General features: G+C 38.9%; 1 protein-coding gene across 8 annotated transcripts in view; it reads left to right on the forward strand.

Annotated features, from left to right (window-relative positions):
• Positions 1-20,832, forward strand: part of carmil3 (capping protein regulator and myosin 1 linker 3) — a 37,361-nt gene extending 16,529 nt beyond the window's left edge. The window contains exons 12-40 of one of the 8 annotated variants that reach the window (XM_085930598.1): positions 312-398; positions 2,024-2,133; positions 2,202-2,279; positions 4,575-4,651; positions 5,544-5,648; positions 6,913-6,982; positions 7,094-7,175; positions 7,505-7,601; positions 7,675-7,729; positions 8,207-8,379; positions 9,324-9,392; positions 10,136-10,229; positions 11,318-11,416; positions 11,519-11,638; positions 12,493-12,606; positions 12,878-13,053; positions 13,123-13,216; positions 14,336-14,461; positions 14,958-15,024; positions 15,166-15,353; positions 15,906-15,985; positions 16,427-16,546; positions 16,861-17,029; positions 17,128-17,491; positions 17,874-17,980; positions 18,076-18,292; positions 18,891-18,962; positions 19,132-19,251; positions 20,159-20,832. In XM_085930598.1, coding sequence (XP_085786724.1) covers positions 312-398; positions 2,024-2,133; positions 2,202-2,279; positions 4,575-4,651; positions 5,544-5,648; positions 6,913-6,982; positions 7,094-7,175; positions 7,505-7,601; positions 7,675-7,729; positions 8,207-8,379; positions 9,324-9,392; positions 10,136-10,229; positions 11,318-11,416; positions 11,519-11,638; positions 12,493-12,606; positions 12,878-13,053; positions 13,123-13,216; positions 14,336-14,461; positions 14,958-15,024; positions 15,166-15,353; positions 15,906-15,985; positions 16,427-16,546; positions 16,861-17,029; positions 17,128-17,491; positions 17,874-17,980; positions 18,076-18,292; positions 18,891-18,962; positions 19,132-19,251; positions 20,159-20,199 — 3,371 coding nt within the window. In that variant the 3' untranslated portion in view covers positions 20,200-20,832. The remainder of the gene's footprint in view (positions 1-311; positions 399-2,023; positions 2,134-2,201; positions 2,280-4,574; positions 4,652-5,543; positions 5,649-6,912; positions 6,983-7,093; positions 7,176-7,504; positions 7,602-7,674; positions 7,730-8,206; positions 8,380-9,323; positions 9,393-10,135; positions 10,230-11,317; positions 11,417-11,518; positions 11,639-12,492; positions 12,607-12,877; positions 13,054-13,122; positions 13,217-14,335; positions 14,462-14,957; positions 15,025-15,165; positions 15,354-15,905; positions 15,986-16,426; positions 16,547-16,860; positions 17,030-17,127; positions 17,492-17,873; positions 17,981-18,075; positions 18,293-18,890; positions 18,963-19,131; positions 19,252-20,158) is intronic. The other 7 variants (XM_085930600.1, XM_085930599.1, XM_085930602.1 and 4 more) reach the window with 7 other exon arrangements.
• Positions 20,833-22,214: the final 1,382 nt, after the last annotated feature.

Genomic DNA, 22,214 nt, shown 5'->3' on the forward strand with positions numbered 1-22,214 from the left:
GAAAGCCATATTAGTCACCCGCTTGTTGTTTTCTCGCTTATTTCCACAGCCAAGCAACTGAGAGGTATTGTTTTAATTGCTCTTTGTTATGTTAGCGGGATTCTGAAATAACAAAGAACAGTTTGGCACAAATATTCGTTTATTTTGGCCCTAATCTATGATTTAAAAAAATGTGGGTGGAATATTTTGTTTCCTCTCTTTTGGTTGTTAGTAGCAACAGAACCATTCCCGACTCCAACTGTTTGTGTTGAGTTAATAACTCAACTTGCTTTGCACTTTGTTAACGTTGTTCTTGTCTTGCCTTCCATCAGGAGTTTCCAATCTGATTCAACAAGTGTGCCGTCTAAACAAGGGCCTACGCCTCCTCAATCTCTCAAAGACTTCACTCTCTTCCAAAGGTAAGAAGCAATTATGTTTAGACATTCGCAAATTCATCACCCAAATTCACCTCATAAATCGTTCTGCTGATCAGTTTGATAACTTGCTCGTCCACCAGTTTAAGGCATCTGTGTGGATTTCTCTTTATATCTCGAAGAGTGGGAATATGTGAAATGTTTAATTTACAAAAAGAGGCAAATTTGTCATCATGGCATCCTTTTAGATACCATCGTTTTTATTTGTTCCTAAAACTAGACAACCGACTTTGTTTGTGCTAATTCTCGTCAGATACTGACTGACACAGAGCCAGGACAGAACTGCAACGATAACCAGGTCAAAATCATAAGTTGATCTTTTTTTTCCCCCTGAAATCCCACATGGATATAAGGACAGTGTCCCAGTATTATTGCTTTTATCCCAGACAATACACAAATCTTTTCACGTTCCAGCTGATTTGATTTCATCCACTGCCAGTCAAAGGTCACTTTTTATGCAGTGAGGAGGGCAAAATAAATTTCCTCATCAGCAAATGCTTTCAATATTTAAGAGCTCACTACCATTTTCAGCTTTCAATTCTCCCAATGAACATCTCAAACAGCTGACCTTGAACAGTCAAGTTTATTGACTGTCCGTGCTAAATACTTTTTTTTTAAGTATCTACAAGATGTCTCTCATTCCCGCCCTCTTCTACTTCAGATATCCTTGTCTGTTAGATATTTTTAGTCTTTCAGACTTTATAAACCTCTTTTTTTCCCTCATCCTTAATCTTTCACTTCTGTATCAGAATCGTTCACACGAATAGCTGACTTATAAAGAGGGTATCACACGTCCCCTCATTTCATTTTGAATTACTAAAGATAAAGTAAACACACGCACACACATGCTCACACACTAATTAGGCTCAAAATAATTATTATAATGGTTTTAGAGATTCCATTTTTTTTTTTTTGCAAATCAATGGCTTCATTTTAGGCACAACATTTCAAAACACAATATCTATTTATTTATTTATTTATTTATTTATCTGCAAATCAATTCCAGGGTGCTGGAGTGAGGGTTTTATTTAGCAATACAAAGATGACAAATGTGTCAAATCTATTCTCTTTACTCAAAAACAAGATTTTAAATTGACAGTACCTAAATTATCTGGATTGGGCCGTAGCATGACCGGAAATAAACAAAAATGTCGATCATTGTCCTCCTGTGAAAATACTAATTAGGTATCAGGTCATACATCATAATGATGATCGATATAGACTTGTATCTTGCTTTTCTCTCATTATATTGCTACATTTATTCCACGTTGCACTTTTGTGGCTGGATGATCATTTTAATGAGCTCTCTCATTGATGCTATGTCTGTAATGTGAAGTGAGCTCCATTGAGAGAATGCTTTTTCTTTGTTCCAGCTTTCAGGGGACTCTTTTGAAAAGACGATAGGGTTGGTATGGGTTGGTGGGCCCGTTTAATATTAGCCTGCCGTATTAGCTCAGCTATCCCGGGAGTATGAAGTGCTGCAGAGCTTCTCTTCCATTACTCGATTTTGAATTTGCAGATGATTTCAGATGATTCATTGAGTGAAAAGCGTTTGCAGTTTGGTCATACAAATAATCAAATTCCCTTTCCTTCGTCTCTCCCCACTCTAGGTGTAGTTTCTCTTTCCCAGGCATTGTGCTCAAGTGACGATTACTCCAATTCTTTGCTGCACCTGGACCTTAGTAAAAATCCAGGCGTTCTATCTGGAGAGGATGCCACGGTGAGACCTCTGCATGAAAGCACAGTTAAATGTATTGTTGCATTTACAATTTTCTCCCGTCTGTGCAGAATCTGTACCTCTTCCTCGCCCAACCCAACTGTCTGGTCCATTTGGATCTGTCTGGGACGGACTGCACGGTGGACTCGGTTTGTACCTTTACTAAACATATGCTGTCATTTTGATTCAGGTAAAAAAAATCAAAACAGACCAGGGATGGCAAGGAGAATATGAAACAGTAACTTACTAAAAATAAATAAGATATACCTCAGAGATGGACTGAAAGGCTCAATGGACTCCACTTGGGTTGTTTCACTGGCCATCTTAGTTGAGTGGATGTAGCCCATTGTGATAAGAGCTGACTGGGCAGGCGGGCTGTATGTGTTGTTTATGACCAGTGTTCTAACTTTACCATAAAGCTGACATATCACACTGCGGAAATGAAGGATGGAGATTCACAAAATAGAATTTATCCTCAGTAGATACCGGTCTCAGTTGAGTGGGTACTCTCACTGGCCATAACATTAGCCTCATCTGCAAATTATTGTAAACTCAACAACAATTTCTGCATCAAACGTTTTGTCTTTTATAGATAATGCTACAGAATCCTGACTAGGAGAAATGTTGATATTGACCAATGTTTAGTAGTTAGACTGAACAAAAATATAAACGCAGAACTTGGTTTTGCTCCCAGCTTGACTCAAAGACGAGAAGAGCCCCATTGGAAGACGTGTCAGTGAAAATAAGAAAGTCTTGAAAGTTTTCAAATGATTATTAGCTCTTAATTTACAGTGTTGGGAACTCACTACTTGTTCAAAATCGAAACTGAGTTATTGGCCGTAAAATAACACGTTACCAGGGAAAGTGTTGCAGTTAAAAAAAAAAAAAAAAAAATGTACCTGCGTTTTCTACATTTGGATCCTTGCCGCGAGTACTTTGCATCGTTTAAGCAAAATAACTAATGACTGCATTTTTAATCTTGACAGGACAAAAAGCGCCACAGGCGAGACACTATTCAATTTTTAGCCTTTGATATATTTAGACCAGCAAAAATTGTCTGCAGTGCACAAAACGGTTAATTCAGCAATTTACTGAATCAGTCATCCAAATAGCTTTGCATCAAGGTGTACATTTTTTAATGGCTATAAGAGATGACTAATGCACATTTGCAGCCATTTTATGGTGTTCTCAACTGAAATAATTGAATGGACACCACCCCCCACCCCAGAACAGTTTTAATGCCCCTTGAAATGGATTCTACAAGTGTGGAACTCTGCTCCCTTACTAATTTATTTTGTTTTGTTTATCTAATTGTGAGGAATTTGCTCAAACACGGTCCATGAAAACATCTCGTTTACAGTGTAGCAGTGTTACTACTGCATTTCTTACATCCAAATCAAATGTATTAAATGCATTCATGTATGTATTAAGAAGTAGAATAATATTACCTAATTTTCTGACTTCTTTACCCCACACAGGGATGGATGGATGGATGGATGGATCTTTTTTTACTTATGTCTAATAATCATGCACTTCTTCCAATGAGGCTAAAACAGAAAAATGAGACATTATTGCTTTTATTATTCCCATTATTATTCCCATTACTTTGAGGTGACCCTTGTGCACAGTTATTAACAAAATGGCGCATAAACTAATTTTACTCAGGAGAGACTCCAATAGCCTCGGCTCACTCCATCAGGTTCAGCCTCACCCTTGATTACTCATAATTATCTGAAACACTTCCTCATTTGTTCACGGTTTGCAGCCCGCTGTTGATAACATGAAAATGACAAATAGTCGTTGGAGAAATGCTAGTTTTCTTCCTGACTATTTTCAAGGTGCCCTTGAGAAAGCCACTGATTCTTCTTCACTCTTTTCGCATCACTTCACTCTGAGACCACTCATTGATCGTGCATGCAGGTGCACGCATCCAGGTTACTGCGGGAAATCATTTTATAGTTTCAAAATCTGGTCAAGAATCCACTGCAATCGCAGCACGTAACATTTGCCCATCAAATATATATGTAAAAAAAAAAATTGGCACATCATTTTTTGTAAGCAAATTGCTTTTTTTATTAAGTATTAAGTCATCATGCACATGGGCCCTTTGCACAGAAAGCTATGTAAAACTGGTACATGTACCAGATGTTATTTCATCATTAAGTCATGTGATTGAAATTTGAATATGATCCTGGAACGACTGCAAGAGGCAGCCTTGTCCTAATCTGACCAAGAGGATTATCTGTTTTTCTTCTAATTCTATTCAGTCATGCATATTACAGGATGCAGCCTTCTTGTTTTTAATATTTCAATGTGTTCTGTGAAATTCTTCTGTGATGGCTTTTTAAGCTGAATTTCAGTAGTCAGCATTAGTGTTAAAATATTATTGTGCTAAAATTGCGCAGAACAAAATACCGTGAACATATCAGATTCTGTCTGTGCAGTTATTTGGGGCCTTGCTGAGAGGCTGCTGTGCTGATCTTTCTTACCTGAACCTGTCCAAGAATTGCTTCTCTAACAGGTGGGTAAAACAGTCAACTTTTCTTTTCCTCTACCAAGAAAACTGTTTCTTTTTTTTTCCCTGACTCAGCAAAATATATATATATATATATATATATATATATATATATATATATATATATATATATATATATATATATATATATATATATATATATATATATATATATATATATATATATATATATATATATATATATTTATTTATTTATTTATTTATTTATTTTTGTTCCTCACAACCAAATCATTATGCTGGCTAAACACTGCAGGTTCGACTGTTGCAATATTCTGGAACAATATAGCCAAAGCTTGAAGCGAGCTGATAAGTGGCTGGCTCATGACTAAGGAATAGTCCACCTCACCGCCTCCCCTCTCTCACCCATCACGCAAGCCGCAGCCTCGACACTTACGAGAAGTAATAAACAGTGACACAGACTCGGTAATATGTTGCTGACGCAGCTCGCTGGCGGCTGCGACGTAAGAAAGGCACCGATGTTGGATTGGCTTGTGTGCTATCTGCAGAGGTTTCATAGGCTCAGTCTTAATTAACACAAATGGGTCATAGACGAGCTGTTGACAGTGCGAGACTACGTCAGCGGTAATGACGGGACTTTTATGTAGCGGACTGACCTTCCTTCACTAATTACCATCATTTACTCCACTTCTATTTCCTTTCTTATCTTTTATTTTTTCACCTCTCAATTATATATTTATCATGTTGTGAATAGTGTGACTCACCCAATGTTTGTTCATGTACCCGAAAGAATACCCAGAGCACTGTTATGCATTGAGATATGAAACATCTTCATAAGTCTGAATAATTGGCCTTTTGCTGTCTACGATCGCTATATATTTGTAAAACATCACGTTTGAACTATTTCTTTTATTTCCAGGAAAGCGAGAGATTCTCTACCAACTTTCCGGCAATTTTTCAGCTCAGCATTCAGTCTGACTCATGTCAGTCTGGCCTCAATGAAGGTTCCTCCTGATTGGCTGAGGTGAGGTGAAGACAGTAAATTAAATCTTTGAATTTAATGTGTTGAAAATGTACACATCTTGTGAAGTATAAGTTTTATTTTAAGATTTTAAGAAAAAAAAAACACATTCAGCACTTGTATGCCCTGAGAAATTTTCCACTTGGCAACAGAAACATATCGCCAAGTTGCTCATAGGATAAATAATTAAAAATTCTAGATGGATGAATGATTGCCAATTAACCAGATGATGCCTAAATTTAACCAAATAATGGAAGTAACTTCTGGTAAGAATGTTAATCATTCATTTTCATGTATCACAAAACATTGTTGGCAGCCATTTAATTGAATACCATCAGATCAAATTTATAAGGACTGAACAGATTTTATGGGTTTAATTGCAGCATGGTCATAAATAAGGATTGTCTCCTGTGATTTCTTACTTTAAAAAAAAAAAATTGCTCAGTTGCAATGCATTGAGATAAAATACCATCTATTACATATAGTATATCATTTTTATTATAATCATCTTTCTTGTCATATCACACACATACATGCATCTACAGGAATATTTAAATTCTAAACCCCGGCCTCAAGCAAAATGTAATTTAAGCACCCGAGGAGCACTTGGCTTATTGTTTGTACCTTGAGCTCTTGAATAGCTAAACCACAAGGAATTGGGCTTGAATTCACACCACAGCTGAGTGTTTTTCCTGGTGGCTCGCAAGATGTGATACTCATTAATATTAAATTAATAGAGCGGTTTTTAAATTAAGGACACAGATGGAAGCTCCTGTGTTGGTTGGCATGCCCGCATAACCAAATGTGTTGCAAGATAAGCTCTGTGAAAAATGACTTTCCCTACAGACACAGACTTCAATATTACCGTCTCGCCTGCTGTTTTCACACAAAGTAAATAAGGAAACCCACACAGCACCAAAAGCTGAGTAACATACTAAACTGCCAAAAGCTGAGATGATTTTGTGTCTGATGGATTGTGTCGCCAAAATGGAAAGAACAGGCTCCCCACTTAAAAATACTTTTCAGGACCTCATCATATAGCAAGTGACCAAAACATTTTCTCGATTTCTTTAAGTGTTTCTTAAAGCCAGTGTGCCCATTTGAAATTACTTTAGTTTTATGTCTATAATCTTTTTTTTTGGGCTGGTGATTCTGACATTTTTGCCAGGGGATGTCTATGTGTTTTTAATGTATAGATATTATTTTCAAGTGCAGAAATTCTAACCTGCCATTTCTGTTTCATTTTTAAACGTCTATTTCTCTCCAGAGCGCTCTTCCTTGGTCTGTCTAATAATCCCCATATCACCGATTTGCAGTTGGACATCAGCGCCTGTGAAGTATGTTCTCTGTCAGCCTACGCTGCAAAGGCTAGATTCATTCATGTCGTTGGTTATTGATGCTTGTGTCCTTCCTGTCATGTTCCACGTCTTTGTGTCTTTCCTTGACAGTTAAGATCTGCAGGTGCTGCGGTTATTCAGGAGCTCTTTCCTAGGGTTTCATGCGTTGGGACTTTAGATATTTCTGATAATGGTAAGACACACACAGGAAATTCATGCTTTGACTTAAAAAAAAAAATCATTAATTTATTTATGTCTGATGTTTACGTGATCAGATTTTTTATTATTTTATTTATTTTATTTTATTTCATTTAAAATTAAAGTTAGAAAACAATGGGAAAAATATTTCATATATATTATTATAATATATATATTAGACAGCTAAATTACATTTTAAAAAATTGAAGTGATTTAAATTTATGGAGGTGCACCTGTATGAGTTCAGTAAGAAGCGCAATGTTCTCTTCCAAGGAGACTAATTAAAGAAAGGAAAAGTATTCTAAACCCCAAATATCTTTCCAGGCTTGGATTCTGACTTGCAAGCTGTCATCCCAGCATTCTCAAGACACCCCTCTCTCAAACACCTGATGCTGGGAAAGAACTTCAACATCAAGGGCAGGTATGAACCTCGCAGTGTTCGTGGTGAAGACGATCTCGATGATGAATGCTTTCTTTTTTCCCTGTTTCCTCAGGTTGCTGGATGAAATACTGCAGAAACTGGTTCATTTGGTTCAAGAGGAAGAGTGTGTGAGTTGGATTATGTAACATTCCACACATGGGTGCACACAAATCTGCAGTAGCATCACTATCAAAATGCACACTCATGCGCTAATTCAAAAGCTCACGTCTAAATGGCCACAAATATGAGCTTGTCACAATTTATAAAGTTATTTCCTCGTGTGTGTGATGTTAAACACAATCTCCCTGTCACGTATACAAAATGAAATCATGCATGACAGCTGTGGGCCCAACAGATGATTAATCTGGTCTCGTTTTATTTCGACACCCAATTCCCGGCGGCCTGCTTTCCTCCTCACGTCGCGAGTGACGAATACATTAAGTATTTACTCCAGTGATGTTGAGAATGCCTCTAAGCACATGTATCTATGACTTGAATTTGACAGGAATTTGCTGAAAGAATTATTTCCCAACACAAATTACATTTTCATGATTTATCCCGAAACTGCGTGCATGCGCTCACACACCTTCACCTTCATCTCACAGGTTTTGCAGGCTCTCTCTTTGGCTGACTCGAGACTACGCCAGCGAGGCACCATGTTTGTAAATGCTCTGGGCTCTAACACATGCCTACGGAAAGTGGACTTGAGTGGCAACGGACTGGAGGATTCGGGAGCAAAGATGCTTAGCAAAGCACTGCAAATTAACACGACACTCAGGTGGGAGCCCAAATATTTACTCTAAGGAGGAAAGAAAGGGCAAACTGGGGTCCTTGGAGGTGATGCGAGGATCATTATGGTGGTTTTAGACGGTAGAAAGGAAGAATAAGGTCAAAAAGAGAACAATGTTATGTTTGAAAGTGTTTGAAGAGATGAGCCCTTAGAGGCAGAGCTGGGAGACAACGAGTGAACAATGCTGCAAATACGTTGCCATTCGCCAGTCGGGCAAAGCTCAGAGAGAAGAAGAGAGCTTTGATGAATGCTTGGGATCCTTGTGACCTTGATTCTTCTTTTAAGCCTTCCCTCCCTGTTCGGCTGCATAGTCATGCAGTATGGTGGATCTGTATGTCGTTATTATGCTGGATTTCTTTTTTCTTCTGAGCTATAATGCTTGTGGTTATTTGTTTTGTGATAGTTCTTGGAATAAAGCCGTCTGTAATTATGGCAACTTCATTTTTCTACTTCTATATATATATATATTAGTGTTGTTAGTACGTAACTTCGGAATAAACGAATATTGGTGTTGAATTGGGAATAAATGGAATCTAAAATTGGATGAGTGATTGACAGGCAGCTTTCAAGGCATCTAAATAGAGGAACTACATAGAGAGCTCGATTGTTTTTTTGTTTTTTTTCCCTGATTACATTTCAAGGGCATAGATGGAAGCAGGGGACGGAAAAGAGGAGTTGAAATGACAGCTTTATTAAAAATCAGGTGGAGAAAGTGCAAGTGTAGGTGAAAGATCCCGCAACAGAAGCTCATTAGAATCATGGCAGTTGGATATATGAATTCATTGGAATATGCATAAAGCAAAGACAAATTGGGCATTTCTAAATTGATCAACACAACCTCATAAATACTGTGTTCCTGTGATTTTCATCTTCAACCACCTCTGTGGCTGTTTTTTTTTTTTTTTTTCGTTATTGGTTCCATCCCCCCGCAGAAGTGTTACATGGGATCGCAACAACACCACGGCGACGGGCTTCCAAGATGTGGCAAGAGCATTGGAGCAGTAAGATGAACATAATAACATATGTACACCAAGCATATTTTGCAGGCAAGATGCACCCCATAAAGCAATGAGTCACACATTTGAAAGACACATCATTATAATGCATCAGTCTTACACAATATTTCATCAGTCCTAGGATGTATCCAAAAAAAATAAAAAATACATGTGAAATTTGATGTTTTGTCAGTACAAAGATGTGTGGGAGCACAAGCTTACATTTTTACACCCAAAACAAGCGCTAGGATGATTTAAAAATGTAATAATTATTTGCCAAATGCCGCCCACAGCGTGCAGCGGTGTAATTCCCAGAGGGAAGGCGAGTTCTCTCTTTTTCTCTCTTTCTCTTTCTCTCTTTTTCTCTCTCTCTCTCTCTGTCTTTCATGTTTCCCTTTTGAACAGATCAAGCTCTAATTGTAGTTTCTAATTGTAGTTACTCTAATTGCCAGTGAAAAATATGACTCTTACATAATATCTCCCCCCAAATAAATCTACATGAAAATCAATTTTTACATACTAATAAAACTTAAATATTTTCAAACTATGCTCTGCATACCATCCAAGTCATTCAAAGCCTAAATGAACTCAGATTTTTCTCAACATGATTTTTGAGGTAGCACAGTATTTACAGACCTACGTGTTTGTTTTATGAATGTTTTTCATTTTTCTGTCATTTAATGAAATGAAATTGATTTTTCTAGCGTGGTAACTCAATTATTCATTGATGAAACGTCTCTACTTTTCAGCAACTTTACACTGCAGTACATGCCCCTCCCCCTCAGTGATGCCACACAGGCGTACCGCAGTGCCCCAGAGAAGACCGACCAAGCTCTGACCAAGGTACAGCGAGAGAAAACCAAAAAAAAAACATTTGAAATGTACAAAGCAGGGACGTAAAAGGTAGTGAAGAATCACGATGCCTTTGAGATCAAAGAGAGACATGGGTCTGATTAATGACTTCAATTTCTTTTTGCATTTGTAATTAAGATGAAAGTTTGCCTCTGACAGTGCAGACTTTACACCTTTCTGTTGACTAATTTGAATTCGAGTGACTCATTCGTGCACAGCACGAAATATTTAAAATTGGTACGTCTCATAAGTACTTTTCTGCTATTCTTTTCTGTTATGAAACACTAAATGTTTTTAAATATAGTCAATTGCCCGGTAACAGTCGCACTTTTTTTTTTTTTTTGCATTCAACCTCAATAATAAAATAATTTAACCTTGTTAAACATTAGCTTACAGTTTTGTCAACATTGATAATTCACAAATTTTAAAATGACAGTTTTCGGGTGGCTTTTGCTAATGATGATAAAACGCAACAGGAAATTAAACACTATTCATTATTGCACAGCTATAATGTGTAGATGCTGTCTAATTTCAAATGAAATGGCATAGAGCAGTAAACATTTCCCATGTCTCGATTTCAGATATGCTTCATTTGTTACACTTGCCAGCACAGCAGTATCTGCTCACAAATCATTTCTTTTAACTCTAGGCACACAATATTCTTCTCATCCAAATCATTTAGTTCATAAATTAAGTTTTTGTAGCAGTGATTATTTTTCGGGTTGTCACTCCTACGATCCACCACAGACTTGAATGCATTCCAAACAATATTGAAATAATCTTCCAGACAATCTATTCTTTGATAAAACTCAAAATATTCCGTATAGTTTGTCATTAATCAGCTCACTTAGGATATCATTTGGCTGACATCCCTTCCTCTGTGAACACTTCCATCTACAATTACATAATTCTATTAGACAGCGAGCATACCCACCTGCGAAAAGGCTCATTTGCAAGGATCAAAGTTCTCCTCAGTCTCCTTATTACCATGCAAATTGCCTTTTTTTTTTTATCCTCTCACAGTCACAAACTATGCTCTGTAAACATCTGCTATCCTCCGTGTGTGTGTTTTATGACAGATCCAACGTGCCCTCCTTAGAAATAACCAGACACAACGTTTCTCTCAAAAGCAAGCTCTAAGGTTGCACCAGGGTCTCGTCACCAGTACGGCCGAACAGGTCTGTTTCTGCGTCTGGATTTGCGTAACGGCTCAAATTTCAAGTCTGGGTTACAGAGATTCCAAAATAAATATTCATGTTTTTATTCATCTTTGTGCGTAGGTGATGGAACGTTTGTGCGTGCGTGTGCAACAGCAGGTTGGTGTTCTGAAAGGCTGTGAGGAAGCAGAGGAGGTCCAAACAGCCAGGCAGATTCTTAAAGAAGCCAGAAACTCCAGAGCTGTAAGTGGGAAGAAGATGAAGAAGAAGAAAAAAAAACATCATTCAATTTGAAGCCCTTTTTCTCTTGGTCCATGCCTATTAAATGTGTTTGATAGCCTCGGGATGTACTTACACTCGGCAATCCGTATCGTGCTGGGGCCGTTTGACACGTAAACCCCAGACTGTTAAACCAGATTGAGCACACCAATGCCTGCTTGAAGTTTGACAAACTCCCTTGGCCCTAGCAGCAATTGTTCCTGCCCTAGCAGCAATTGTTCCTGCCTAAGCTACTAACAGCCACTTTGGGGGAAAAAAAAAAATAATAATAATCAGATAAACAATGTCACATGACCAATTTGTGAGAACACATACAACATCTATCCATTCATTTTCTGTACCGCTTTGTCCGCACGGGGGTCACCGGCGTGCTGGAGCCTATCCCAGCCGTCGTCAGGCAGTAGGCGGGGCACACCCTGAACAGGTTGCCAGCCAATCGCAGGGCACACAGAGACGAACAACCATCCGCACTCGCACTCACACCTAGGGACAATTTGGAGAGCCCAATTGGCCTACCAAGCATGTTTTTGGGATGTGGGAGGAACCGGAGTGCCCGGAGAAAACCCATGCAGACACGGGGAGAACATGCAAACTCCACACAGGGAGGGCTGGAGGTGGAATCGAACCCGCACCCTCCTAACTGTGAGGCGGTCGTGCTACCCAGTGCGTCACCGTGCATACAACATATTACAGGAATTTAAAGAAACGTTTTGACTTCCCTTTGACCTAACTGTATCTGAGATCTAGTGGATTTGAAATGTAGTTTTTTTTTGCCATGATTAAATCTTACCTTCTCTCTCCTGTGGCTTGTTTGTTAGCTGTATCCTTCCCTGTGCGAACTGGCTCATGTTTTGTCAGTGGATGGTCCAGTCAGACAACGACTGGATACTCTGGCTGGGGAGTTAGCAAGGGCTGCTGACAAAGAGCTGCAGGTAGGCTGGCTGTGAATTTCTAACCTTAAGAAATGGAAATATGTCATTTATAATACAACTTATCGCATTTCATTTTCATAAAAATTCATTAAAAAAAATTTCTCCCATTGTGTTCGTAACGGAATTTATAAATGGGATGTCGTACACCATGCCGAGCATTTGGACCAACTGTCGCTTTAAATTTCAACTTCCAGAATTGTAAAGGAATTGTGAAATGAAAGTATGATCATATCGGAAACCTCAAATGCCTGATCCACAATTTGGTTCACAGGTGGTCGTAGACTCGATGGTGTCTCTGTGCCGCGAGTTGTGTCCCATGTCCTGCTCAGCTGCCGAGAGACTCAGCCCACCCTTGTCGTCCATCTCTGAGCAGGTTTCCATCCCTCGCTCTTCCATACGTAACGCCCTCACGGAGAGAGCGTCCGAGGATATTAACATAGCCCTCGAGTAAGGATCGAACTTTATTTAAAACAATCTGCTCTCCCAGTACCATCTCACCCTTTCTCTGTGTTTCAGGGAGGTCAAGTTGTCCGTGGTATCCTATTTAACCAACTCCATCGTAGATCAGATTTTACAAGAACTCTACACGACCCATAAAACACTGGTACTGGTAATACCACTTTTCTGCATGATTTCTTTGTCGAGCTCTAGTAAGTAATGTGTGTTGTCGTTATATAATCATATACTATTAGTTTTCGAAAGCAAATTATAAAAGTGGTCAGTACTTCAAAATCCTCAAGTTCCCAAATAATGCACTATACAACACTGCCAAATTTATAACAAATATTTTTTTCTTGTTCAAAATCTTCCTGAGTAATAAAATTTTTAAGAATCAAAAATCCATTCATAGAAATTTCCTGCTCATACCGCATTTGCAGGGCGGCGTTGAAATAATACATGACACTCAAGTCCAAGAGACCAATTTTACATGCATTCTACAACTAAAACATTGCACAATTCGCCATATTTTTACAAGCCTATAAATATGCAAAATTATTCCGGACTTTTGCACACAGAAGGAGAAAATATCCAATTAATCTTCCCAGCATTGCAGCACTTAAGAACCAATGTGAGTGTAAGAATTATTCTCCAGTCGAAGCAATAACACATTTTATTGATTGCCCACCAGAGCTGCAGTAGAAAAAGTTGCTTTTAAAATAAATAGGTGGCATTGCTTTAGTGTTTTTAAAGCATGCACATATTTTTCAGGTTGATAGGTGAAGCATGTCAACTTGTACTGGTAACAAGTAAGAAAACAACAAGATTGGCTGTGAGGCCAATCAAACAAAAATAGTGAGGGACGACGTTAAAATGATTGTATTCAGTCCCTCAGAGTATACCTCAAGTGAGCACACTCTATAGAGGTTTGTTTGTTTAAAATATTTAATTATGAATTCTGCCCAAATACAATCAGTATAGTAACCCAAATTTGGAACTCTGGTGGCAATACCTTCCACGTTCCTTTTTTTTTTTTTTTTGCATTCTGTTCACTCTTTGCTTGCCTTATACTTTATTTTCAACTGTCTCTTTTGCTGCAATCTATCTCCCCTCGTGATTCGCACCCTTTTGATTGTCATGAAATTGCTTTTCCCCGTAGGTCAGCCCAACAGCAGTTTTTATCATTACCCTTGTGGGCAGATTTCTCCCCCCCCCCCCAATAGTGTCGTTCCAGTTGCTACTAAAGGTGTAATGATATACTACAGTATAATGTTTGCATGTGTTGCATCAGCTGCGGCAGGTGTCCCAGGTGAAGCGTTGGGATGAGGTGGGGACAGGAAGACATACAATCAGACATTCCAGAGTTGTGGAGTCTCTGGAATTCACAGATGAAGACGCGGGTGTCAACCTGGGAATAGTAAGTGTACAATAGATTGATTGCAGTGACAAAAAAAACCCAACATATGTTTGAATTTGAAAGATGTCTACTGATTGAATTGTGAAAAGCCTCTTTTTCTTATGTTTTGTATTAACATCTGCATCACTGGAAGAATTTTGGTTGGAATCCAGGTTCTCCTTACGATTTGATTGACACTAGTTTTTAAATATTACCAAAAAAATTAAAGTGCAAATACAATTACTGCAAATAAAAAATATAAAAAATTGAATTTTTCTTTGTAATAATCTGTGTTTGATCCTTAGTACGCAGTTTTAATTCATATTGAAAGATTATGTTTTGAGAACCACACTTAATCAGCCCTTTTTTCATGATGAGCAATGAAATCGGTTTCAAAGTACATACTGTAACAGTCGGTATAAATTGTGAACAAAAATGACTTGTGTTATGTGCTGTTAAGATTTGAGTAACTATTGCAATTGAACTGCAAATTAAAGACACAATTCTTTGCCTCAAGGACACCATGGCTATAAAGAAGCGGAGCTCCAGAACCAGAAGAATCCGTCCCGTCTCCACCAGACCAAGTGAGTCTTTTAGCCAAAGGTCTTCTTTATGCCATTACCGATTTGGGTTAAAAATTACTCTTATTACTTCAATGTATTAGAAATGAAGCAGGATATTGAATAAATATCAATATCAATTGTTCCAACTTTGCTTTCTTGTAGGTCTCGGAGACGAGCCCAGTTCCTCCCCTACCCCCTCTGCTCCTCCACCCTCCACCCATCTCTCCCACTCTGCATCATGGGAGTGTCTCTCCACCCTTCCCACCAATGGCTCACCTTTGCGCCATGTGACCCATGTAAGGCCCCGTCCTCCACGGAAACACAGAGCAGTTCACCTTCCCCCAGAATCTGTGAGTTCATGGCAAATGACATGGCAGTGACCTTTAAAACTTTATTGAGCTTGCAACAGCTTTGCCTTGAGCTTCTTGCAGAATTTCTGAAGGGGAATCATCATCGTCACTAATAATATTGAATGATGATAACTTGAGCTGTGCACAGCGTCTCTTTCCACAGGTCCATTATCGTGAGAAAGAAAATGTTGTTCAAACTGTGTTAGCTTTCAGAAATTCAATTCTGGGTACCAGCGGTCTTTTCAAAGAATAAGCTTCTTTTGAATTCAGAAGCTGTTGCCTAGCTCATTGTGTAAGTTGTCTCCTGGAAAGCCAACAGGCAGCTTCAAACATTTCAACACAAATTACTTCAAAAAAAAATTAGGCAGTCCTGATTCAAGTTTGTTCAGAAAATGATTACGTATTTCATTTTATCTATTTATTTATTTATTTATTTATTTATTTATTTTTCATTTATTTATTAGTTGATTTTGTTTGGTTAGTAAAGCTAATGGGAGCCTTTCAGCTGCCAAGGTTGTTCCTTTGATATGTTCTTCTTTCTTTTGCTTGTAGCATTACTTTGAAAACGGAGGCGTCAATACACTAGAGGATGGACTGCCAGACTTTTACAGCAAGAGAGTTCTCCCTGACAGGTAGCATTTTTTTGTGTGTGCACATGAAGTCATTCAAAATATATCATAGAAATAAAATGTCTCTGATTTCAAAACTAGTTATTCATCGGTTTGTTAACTTACTGTATGTAATATAAGCCGTTGACAGTCATAATGGCCCTCCGAAGGAAATTATTACAATGCGGCCCGTGCCAAAAAAAAAAAAGTTTTGACACCCCTGCTCTAAGGCAATAAACTAGTTGGGTTTGAAATAATTGCTCCCACCGCTGGTTGCTGCCAGCTAATGAACTTTATTATGCCTGCAATGCTTCAAGTTGGCGGCAACTGGATGAGTGATTGTCACCCAGTGTGCCGCGGTACGTTTGTGTTTTGTAAATTCCACTTGCCGGCTCCGGTTTGTTTCAATTAGCAAGGTAACACATTCTAAATGACCCTTTGTACGTTTGTCTCATTCTCTTTCAGTCAACTGTCATCCATCCATCAGGCCCAGTCACTGAGGCGGAAAAAAAGACGCAGCGTGTTGTCCATTTTCTCTGGTTTCCGCAAGAACCGCAACTCTACCATATCTAACCAGGATTTAGAGTAAGGCTTGACTGAATGCAAAAATACTCTTCATTTACTCAATGTTATTTTGTAAATACTTGGAAGAAATCGCCGCCTCTAACTTTTTCCTGTTTCGCTTAGATAGCTCTTAGGACATTTAAGTTGCGTAATGTGGCCGAAAATCGAACAAAATACGGCAGGAGGGAGGGAGGCTCGTAATCTGTGGCGAGATAATTCAGAATAATTATATAGACTAATAATAGAAATGAGGAGAATCACTTGAAAAGGTATAAATATAAAAAAATGCTACATGCTGATTCATTCAGTCTAACTAGTTTTCTTGTCTGTTGCAGCAGCACGTCAGAGAACGTCTACTCGATGATTCAGCACCCAAAGGATGCTGGGAGAGCCGATAATTCCGTGCACGGAGCAAACGGGACCGTGCCATCACCTCAGGTCGGTCAGGGTATTCCTGTGCAAGGCTTGAGGCCCGCCAGCCCTACTTGCCTCATTCAGAGACAGGTACAGTAGCTGTTTCCAAGTTTTTCCCATACATTTATGGAGTGAATTTGTTGCTTTCCACCACTGATGGTCTAATCTGTCTTCATGTTTTGGTTTAGCCCACGGATCTGGTTAGTATGGTGTACAGCTGCATCGGTGCTGACATCGAGGAATCGGATACCAGCAGCACTTGTGACACTAAAGCGATGGAGGAAGTTAATGTCAGGCCAACGGGCATCTCTGAGGCCCCGACAAACAATCACACGAATGGACATGAGGGGGCGTCGTCTAAGCAGCAAGGAGAAAGGCTGCCGGAGACGGGCAGACAGGAGAGGATCGTACCTCTGACTGGATTGCGGACTGACTCGGACGAGGACGCTCAACGTAGCGACCAAGGTGCAAGAGTGAGGCCTGAGCCGCCACCCCAGAACGCCAAACCAAGTATTACGGTCATGAGGCAGAGACATCTTCAGGAGAGTTTAGGTACTGTCACTGTTGTGTATGTGCTCTGTGAAAGTAGGTCGTCTGTCATTTTGATGTTTGACATCAATGTTGGGTAGAAATACTGAAAATGAAATATTGATATATATATTGTTTTGTTTTTTCAAGTATCTAAATTTGATTATTTTTTTTTTACTACAACTATATGTTGTAGAAGAGATTTTTGAGATGAAAATATTTTATTGTATTTTTCTTTTTGGGATCTCCAGTCTATATCTACACACTCCTAACTGCGTATGAGGAGTTTGTCATTGTTTTGGAATTTGGCACAAAGACGCGGCATTCAACAATTGACTTAATAATGTGCATTGTGTGGCAAACTGCTGTGTTGTGCTTTCTTTGTGAGAGCTGTTTTGTTTTCCAGCAGAGGCAGGAAGGTTGGTGGTACAAGAAGAGCAGAATGAAAGGAAACGTGAGGAAAAAGAGAAGACGCGAGGACCCGAGGGGCAGCGTCCCCTCATTCCTGTCAAGGTGTGTATTTACAAGTGTTTGACTTTATTTTTTTTATTTTATTTTTTTATGTTCCTTCTGCTATCATTCCATCAAACATTTAATCCCACATTCAGCCTACTCTTGACATTGCGAGAGACAAAGCCTCTCCAGAAAGCGCCAAGATTTCTTCCAAAATCTCACCCATCAGTCAAGAAGGAAGTGATGCCCAAAGGAGTGTGCCTCTCGCAGAGTCTGTCAGTCACCAAGAAGTCACCAGTAGAGAGTGGAAAAGCCCGCCAGCAACTGCCAAGCTTGAAATAGATTCCGATGCAGAAAGTGTTCTTGCTGAAGGTATGAAAAGTTTTTAAAAAAAATAGAACATTCCACTACACAATACTTCTCAAACTACTGATTATCTTTTTATTAATGGCCATGTTTACATTCGTGTCGATAGGCCGTGAATTGTTGACGTAAAAAAATAAACTAAATCCAAATCAGATTAATATAATTACAAGTACTTATCACAGTTAATGGTCATGTTTTTCTAAAAAGCTATTCAAGCCCATTCAGGCAAGCAATTGTCTTATTAAAGCCCCATTTTGTGGTTAGAAACTGCTCCCAAAATGATCCATAGTCACAAAGACACTGGCTTCCTGCAGGCTTTTTGCATTAGGTAAAATTGCCTCACAAATGTTTTTGTGTTTTATGTTATGCAGTAGTTTTCTTACTGCAGGTTTCTTATGAAATCAAAATGAAACATTTAAATGGAGATTGTCCGTGCATTTTGCTATTGGCACATACCTGACCATTGCTTTTGTTTATGGCGATAATTTTTTTTTTGGTAAGGGTGGCATTTTTGTGGTGAATTTGTCTACAGAAGAAAAGCTCGTTTTTTTTCATTTTAACGCTGCATGAATTTCTTTATCATAATAATTGTCACACGTATCAGGTAAAAATGAAGACCGCAATGGATTTCCAGCCCCATCACGTGGCACGAGAAAGTCCACCTCATTTGACACAGGTATTGCTTGTTCAACACTTTAAGTTACTGCACCATGGTGATTGTGCATGTTGTGCATTTTTATTTTTATTGTTTATTTTTTTTTATTTCCTTTTTTTTTTTAACTCCTACATTTATAAAGCATGTTGGCTGTGTCCCATTCTATCTATACCATGTCATTTCCCCTCAGGCATGGAGCGGGGCAGTCACTCTGATCCAGAGAGGTTTTCAGATCCCAGACTCCCTGTGAAAAAATATTATTTCCCCCAGAACAGAAACAGATCTTTGGACTACCCCGCTGGGACAAAGTGTATGTACTATGTGGCAATGAAAGGTTTCTCACAAAAACGTTTTATTTATGATTTACCATCTGAGTGATTCCTATATAATGGTTTCACTGCTGCAGTGGCAGGCATGGTTTGATGATTTGCCATCACTAAACTGTCAGCCCGAGAAGATGAAAAGCCCTCAGCAGTAAAATTATCAGGCAAAAGTATTGCAAATGATCTCTGCCAGGAATCTGGAAGTACACATGCAAATGCTGCAGGGAACTCAATTAGCATTAATTGGAGAATGATGAAAGTCGACATGCCGCAAAGGATGGCATCAAAGCTGTTATCAAAGAATGTGTGGAACATGCTAAGCGATGCTCTGTCAAGTTCCGTTTTCTGTAGGGTGATGTTTGTGGTTGGGCCCCCACTTTGGACTGGAAACTGAATATTACATTTACGTTTGTTTAGCCTTTTGGGCAATGCAAAATGGACGAACGTAAAACTCTTGTTTTTTTGTTTCTTTGTTGCTGTGTTTGTTTAAAAATAAAAAATAAACTGTAGCAGAAGTTAAGATGAAAAGAAAGAAAACTTAAATCAAAGAAAAAGAAAATTCTGCTGCCCTCTATAATTCCCATCTGTGGTCGACTTGTGCTCTGGTTTGATCACAGGTGACAAACCCAAGGCCTGGGGGCCAGATCTGCCCCACAACATTTTCTTATGCGGCCCGTTAAGGCAAATCATGCTTTGTTTCTTGCATGTTGTCGACACACTTATAACACGGAGATGAAATATTGCAAGATTTTTGTTACTGCCCCCCCCCTATTTTAAATTGAAAAGTAGAAACCACTACAAAAACTAATTTGACGCATTTTGAGTCTACAGTATAAATAAAATCACATTTTTACTCAAAGTTCAACTTCCACTGACATTTTATTTGCTTTCTAGGCTACGAAAGTCCACCCCATGGTAACAACGATGCTTTATGACGTCACACAAGGACCAGGCAAAATTTGCATGGAAAACAAAAGTGGAAAACTGAGGACTGGAGTGAAACGAGTTTTTAAATGGCACTGTCAATTGTTTTGATTAATGCAAAGATCCGTTGCTGAGTGTGCATGTACTGTATAGTTTTTAGTTTAAGGCGATTGCACTTATTAAGTGGCATTTTAAATGCACCTTTCATACAACAAAACAGTACCATATCTCCCATATTTGCTGCAACTGTTGTTTTATGCACTCAAGCTAAATTATTTCAAAGTATCCTGTATTCGTGTCCCCTGCTTGTTCTTCACAGACAATCGTCTCGAAAAAAAAGTTTGTACTGTATTTATTCAAATGCAAATTTACATATTTAATATAAATCTGCACTAACCTTTTGTGGCAAATCTACCGGTGAACAATCATGCTTTTTCTTTTTTGTGATAATTAATCATTTCTTACATGTGATCAATATGCGCTACTGTATGCAAATGATTGAGAAATGTTTTTAATGCACTAACAATTCCATCTCTTTGAAGCTATTCATTCATTTTGATCAGTTAGCCTTTGAATCTGATCATACCAGAAGGGAAATGTGTATTTTTTCTAAAGATGCTTCTGTTAATCAGAATAAATAAAGTCTTTACACACACATGAGGATTCTCATGCATCATTTGCATTTGAATCATTGAATGTTTACGATCTAATGATGTCATAAAGTGTGCGTGCGTGCGTGCGTGCGTGCGTGCGTGCGTGCGTGCGTGCGTACGTGCGTGTGTATATATGTGTGCATGACTAAATGTGTAAATGTGTGTATGTATATGTGTGCATGTATATATGTGTGCATAGTTGTTTTAGGATATTCAGAACAGCAGAGGGCAGCAGAGTCTGAATGCTTCGTGTACTTGTGTAAAAAGTGAGGCCTATGCATGACCATTATGGTCTGTATCTGCAGCTGAGCTCCATGAAAGGTGGTTGCCTTGGGAGAGCGGGGCCAGCGGATCTCGAGGAGATTTACTAATGAGCGAGTTGATTGCTTAATTGTGTGCCTATTCATTATTTTTGTCGCTTTGCATTTTAAGTGGGGAAATTAGGCTCTGTTGGATGTTTCCAGGCCTGCCTTGTAAACAGATAAGTCAGGTTTTGGAACGCCCATCAGCTTTTACACAGAATGACAACTTGAGGTTTGTAACCTGATCACTCACATTGAGTACAGAAAGGCGAGAGATGCTGCAGGTTTAGAATAATCACTCATCCCATGTTGGATTTCCCCCCAGACACTTAACAGAACACCATATGCCCCGTTTTTTTCACCGTACACCATTAAGTCCATTGTGACTCTCCATGGTCATTTCCTGAAAAATTCATACTGACGTATACAAGGCAAGTGCACGCACACTTGCACAAGCCGCCTTATCTCTTGCACCATGTCTCCACTTGTAGAAGCGTGTGTTCTGTCGCCTGTGGATGCATGCTGATGTGTATATTTTGTGTGCACAGCACTGGCAGATGGGTCAGCAGTAAGCCACTTGACTGCTGTGTCAACAGTGGAGGGGTGGTAATGAGTTGATATGAGCTTGCATGCATCACACTGTTCCCACAGAGAGAGAAAGAAAAAAAGCGCAGTGTGTGAATATGAGTTTTACTTGGAATGTTAAGAAATAATTATGAATTCAATTTTGTAGTGGAGTAACATTGTTGGAGATGCCTTAGAATAAAGGATGAGGTGGATTTAGATGTCGACGATTCAATAATGCTGTTATGTGGGCTACAAAAGGGGTCTTGCTCAAGGACACTTTGACAATTTGTGGAAGGCTGCAATTATTCGAGAGAGGCATTAACCTCTGGGCCCACAATGTTAACCTTCAGGGCGTACTCACACAAGGCCAGTAGGTAAACAATCTCAATACACTGAGCCAATTCAGGCATCTAGCACAGACAAAAAAAAAAATAAACTAAGCCACAAAATGTTTTGGACATGTAAAGTGACCACTTGCCAGGTTCTCTTATCTAACAGACACTC

This window comes from Syngnathus leptorhynchus, chromosome 14, assembly GCF_054491065.1.
Source record: "Syngnathus leptorhynchus isolate UIUO chromosome 14, UIUO_Slep, whole genome shotgun sequence".
Taxonomy (NCBI): Eukaryota; Metazoa; Chordata; class Actinopteri; order Syngnathiformes; family Syngnathidae; genus Syngnathus; species Syngnathus leptorhynchus.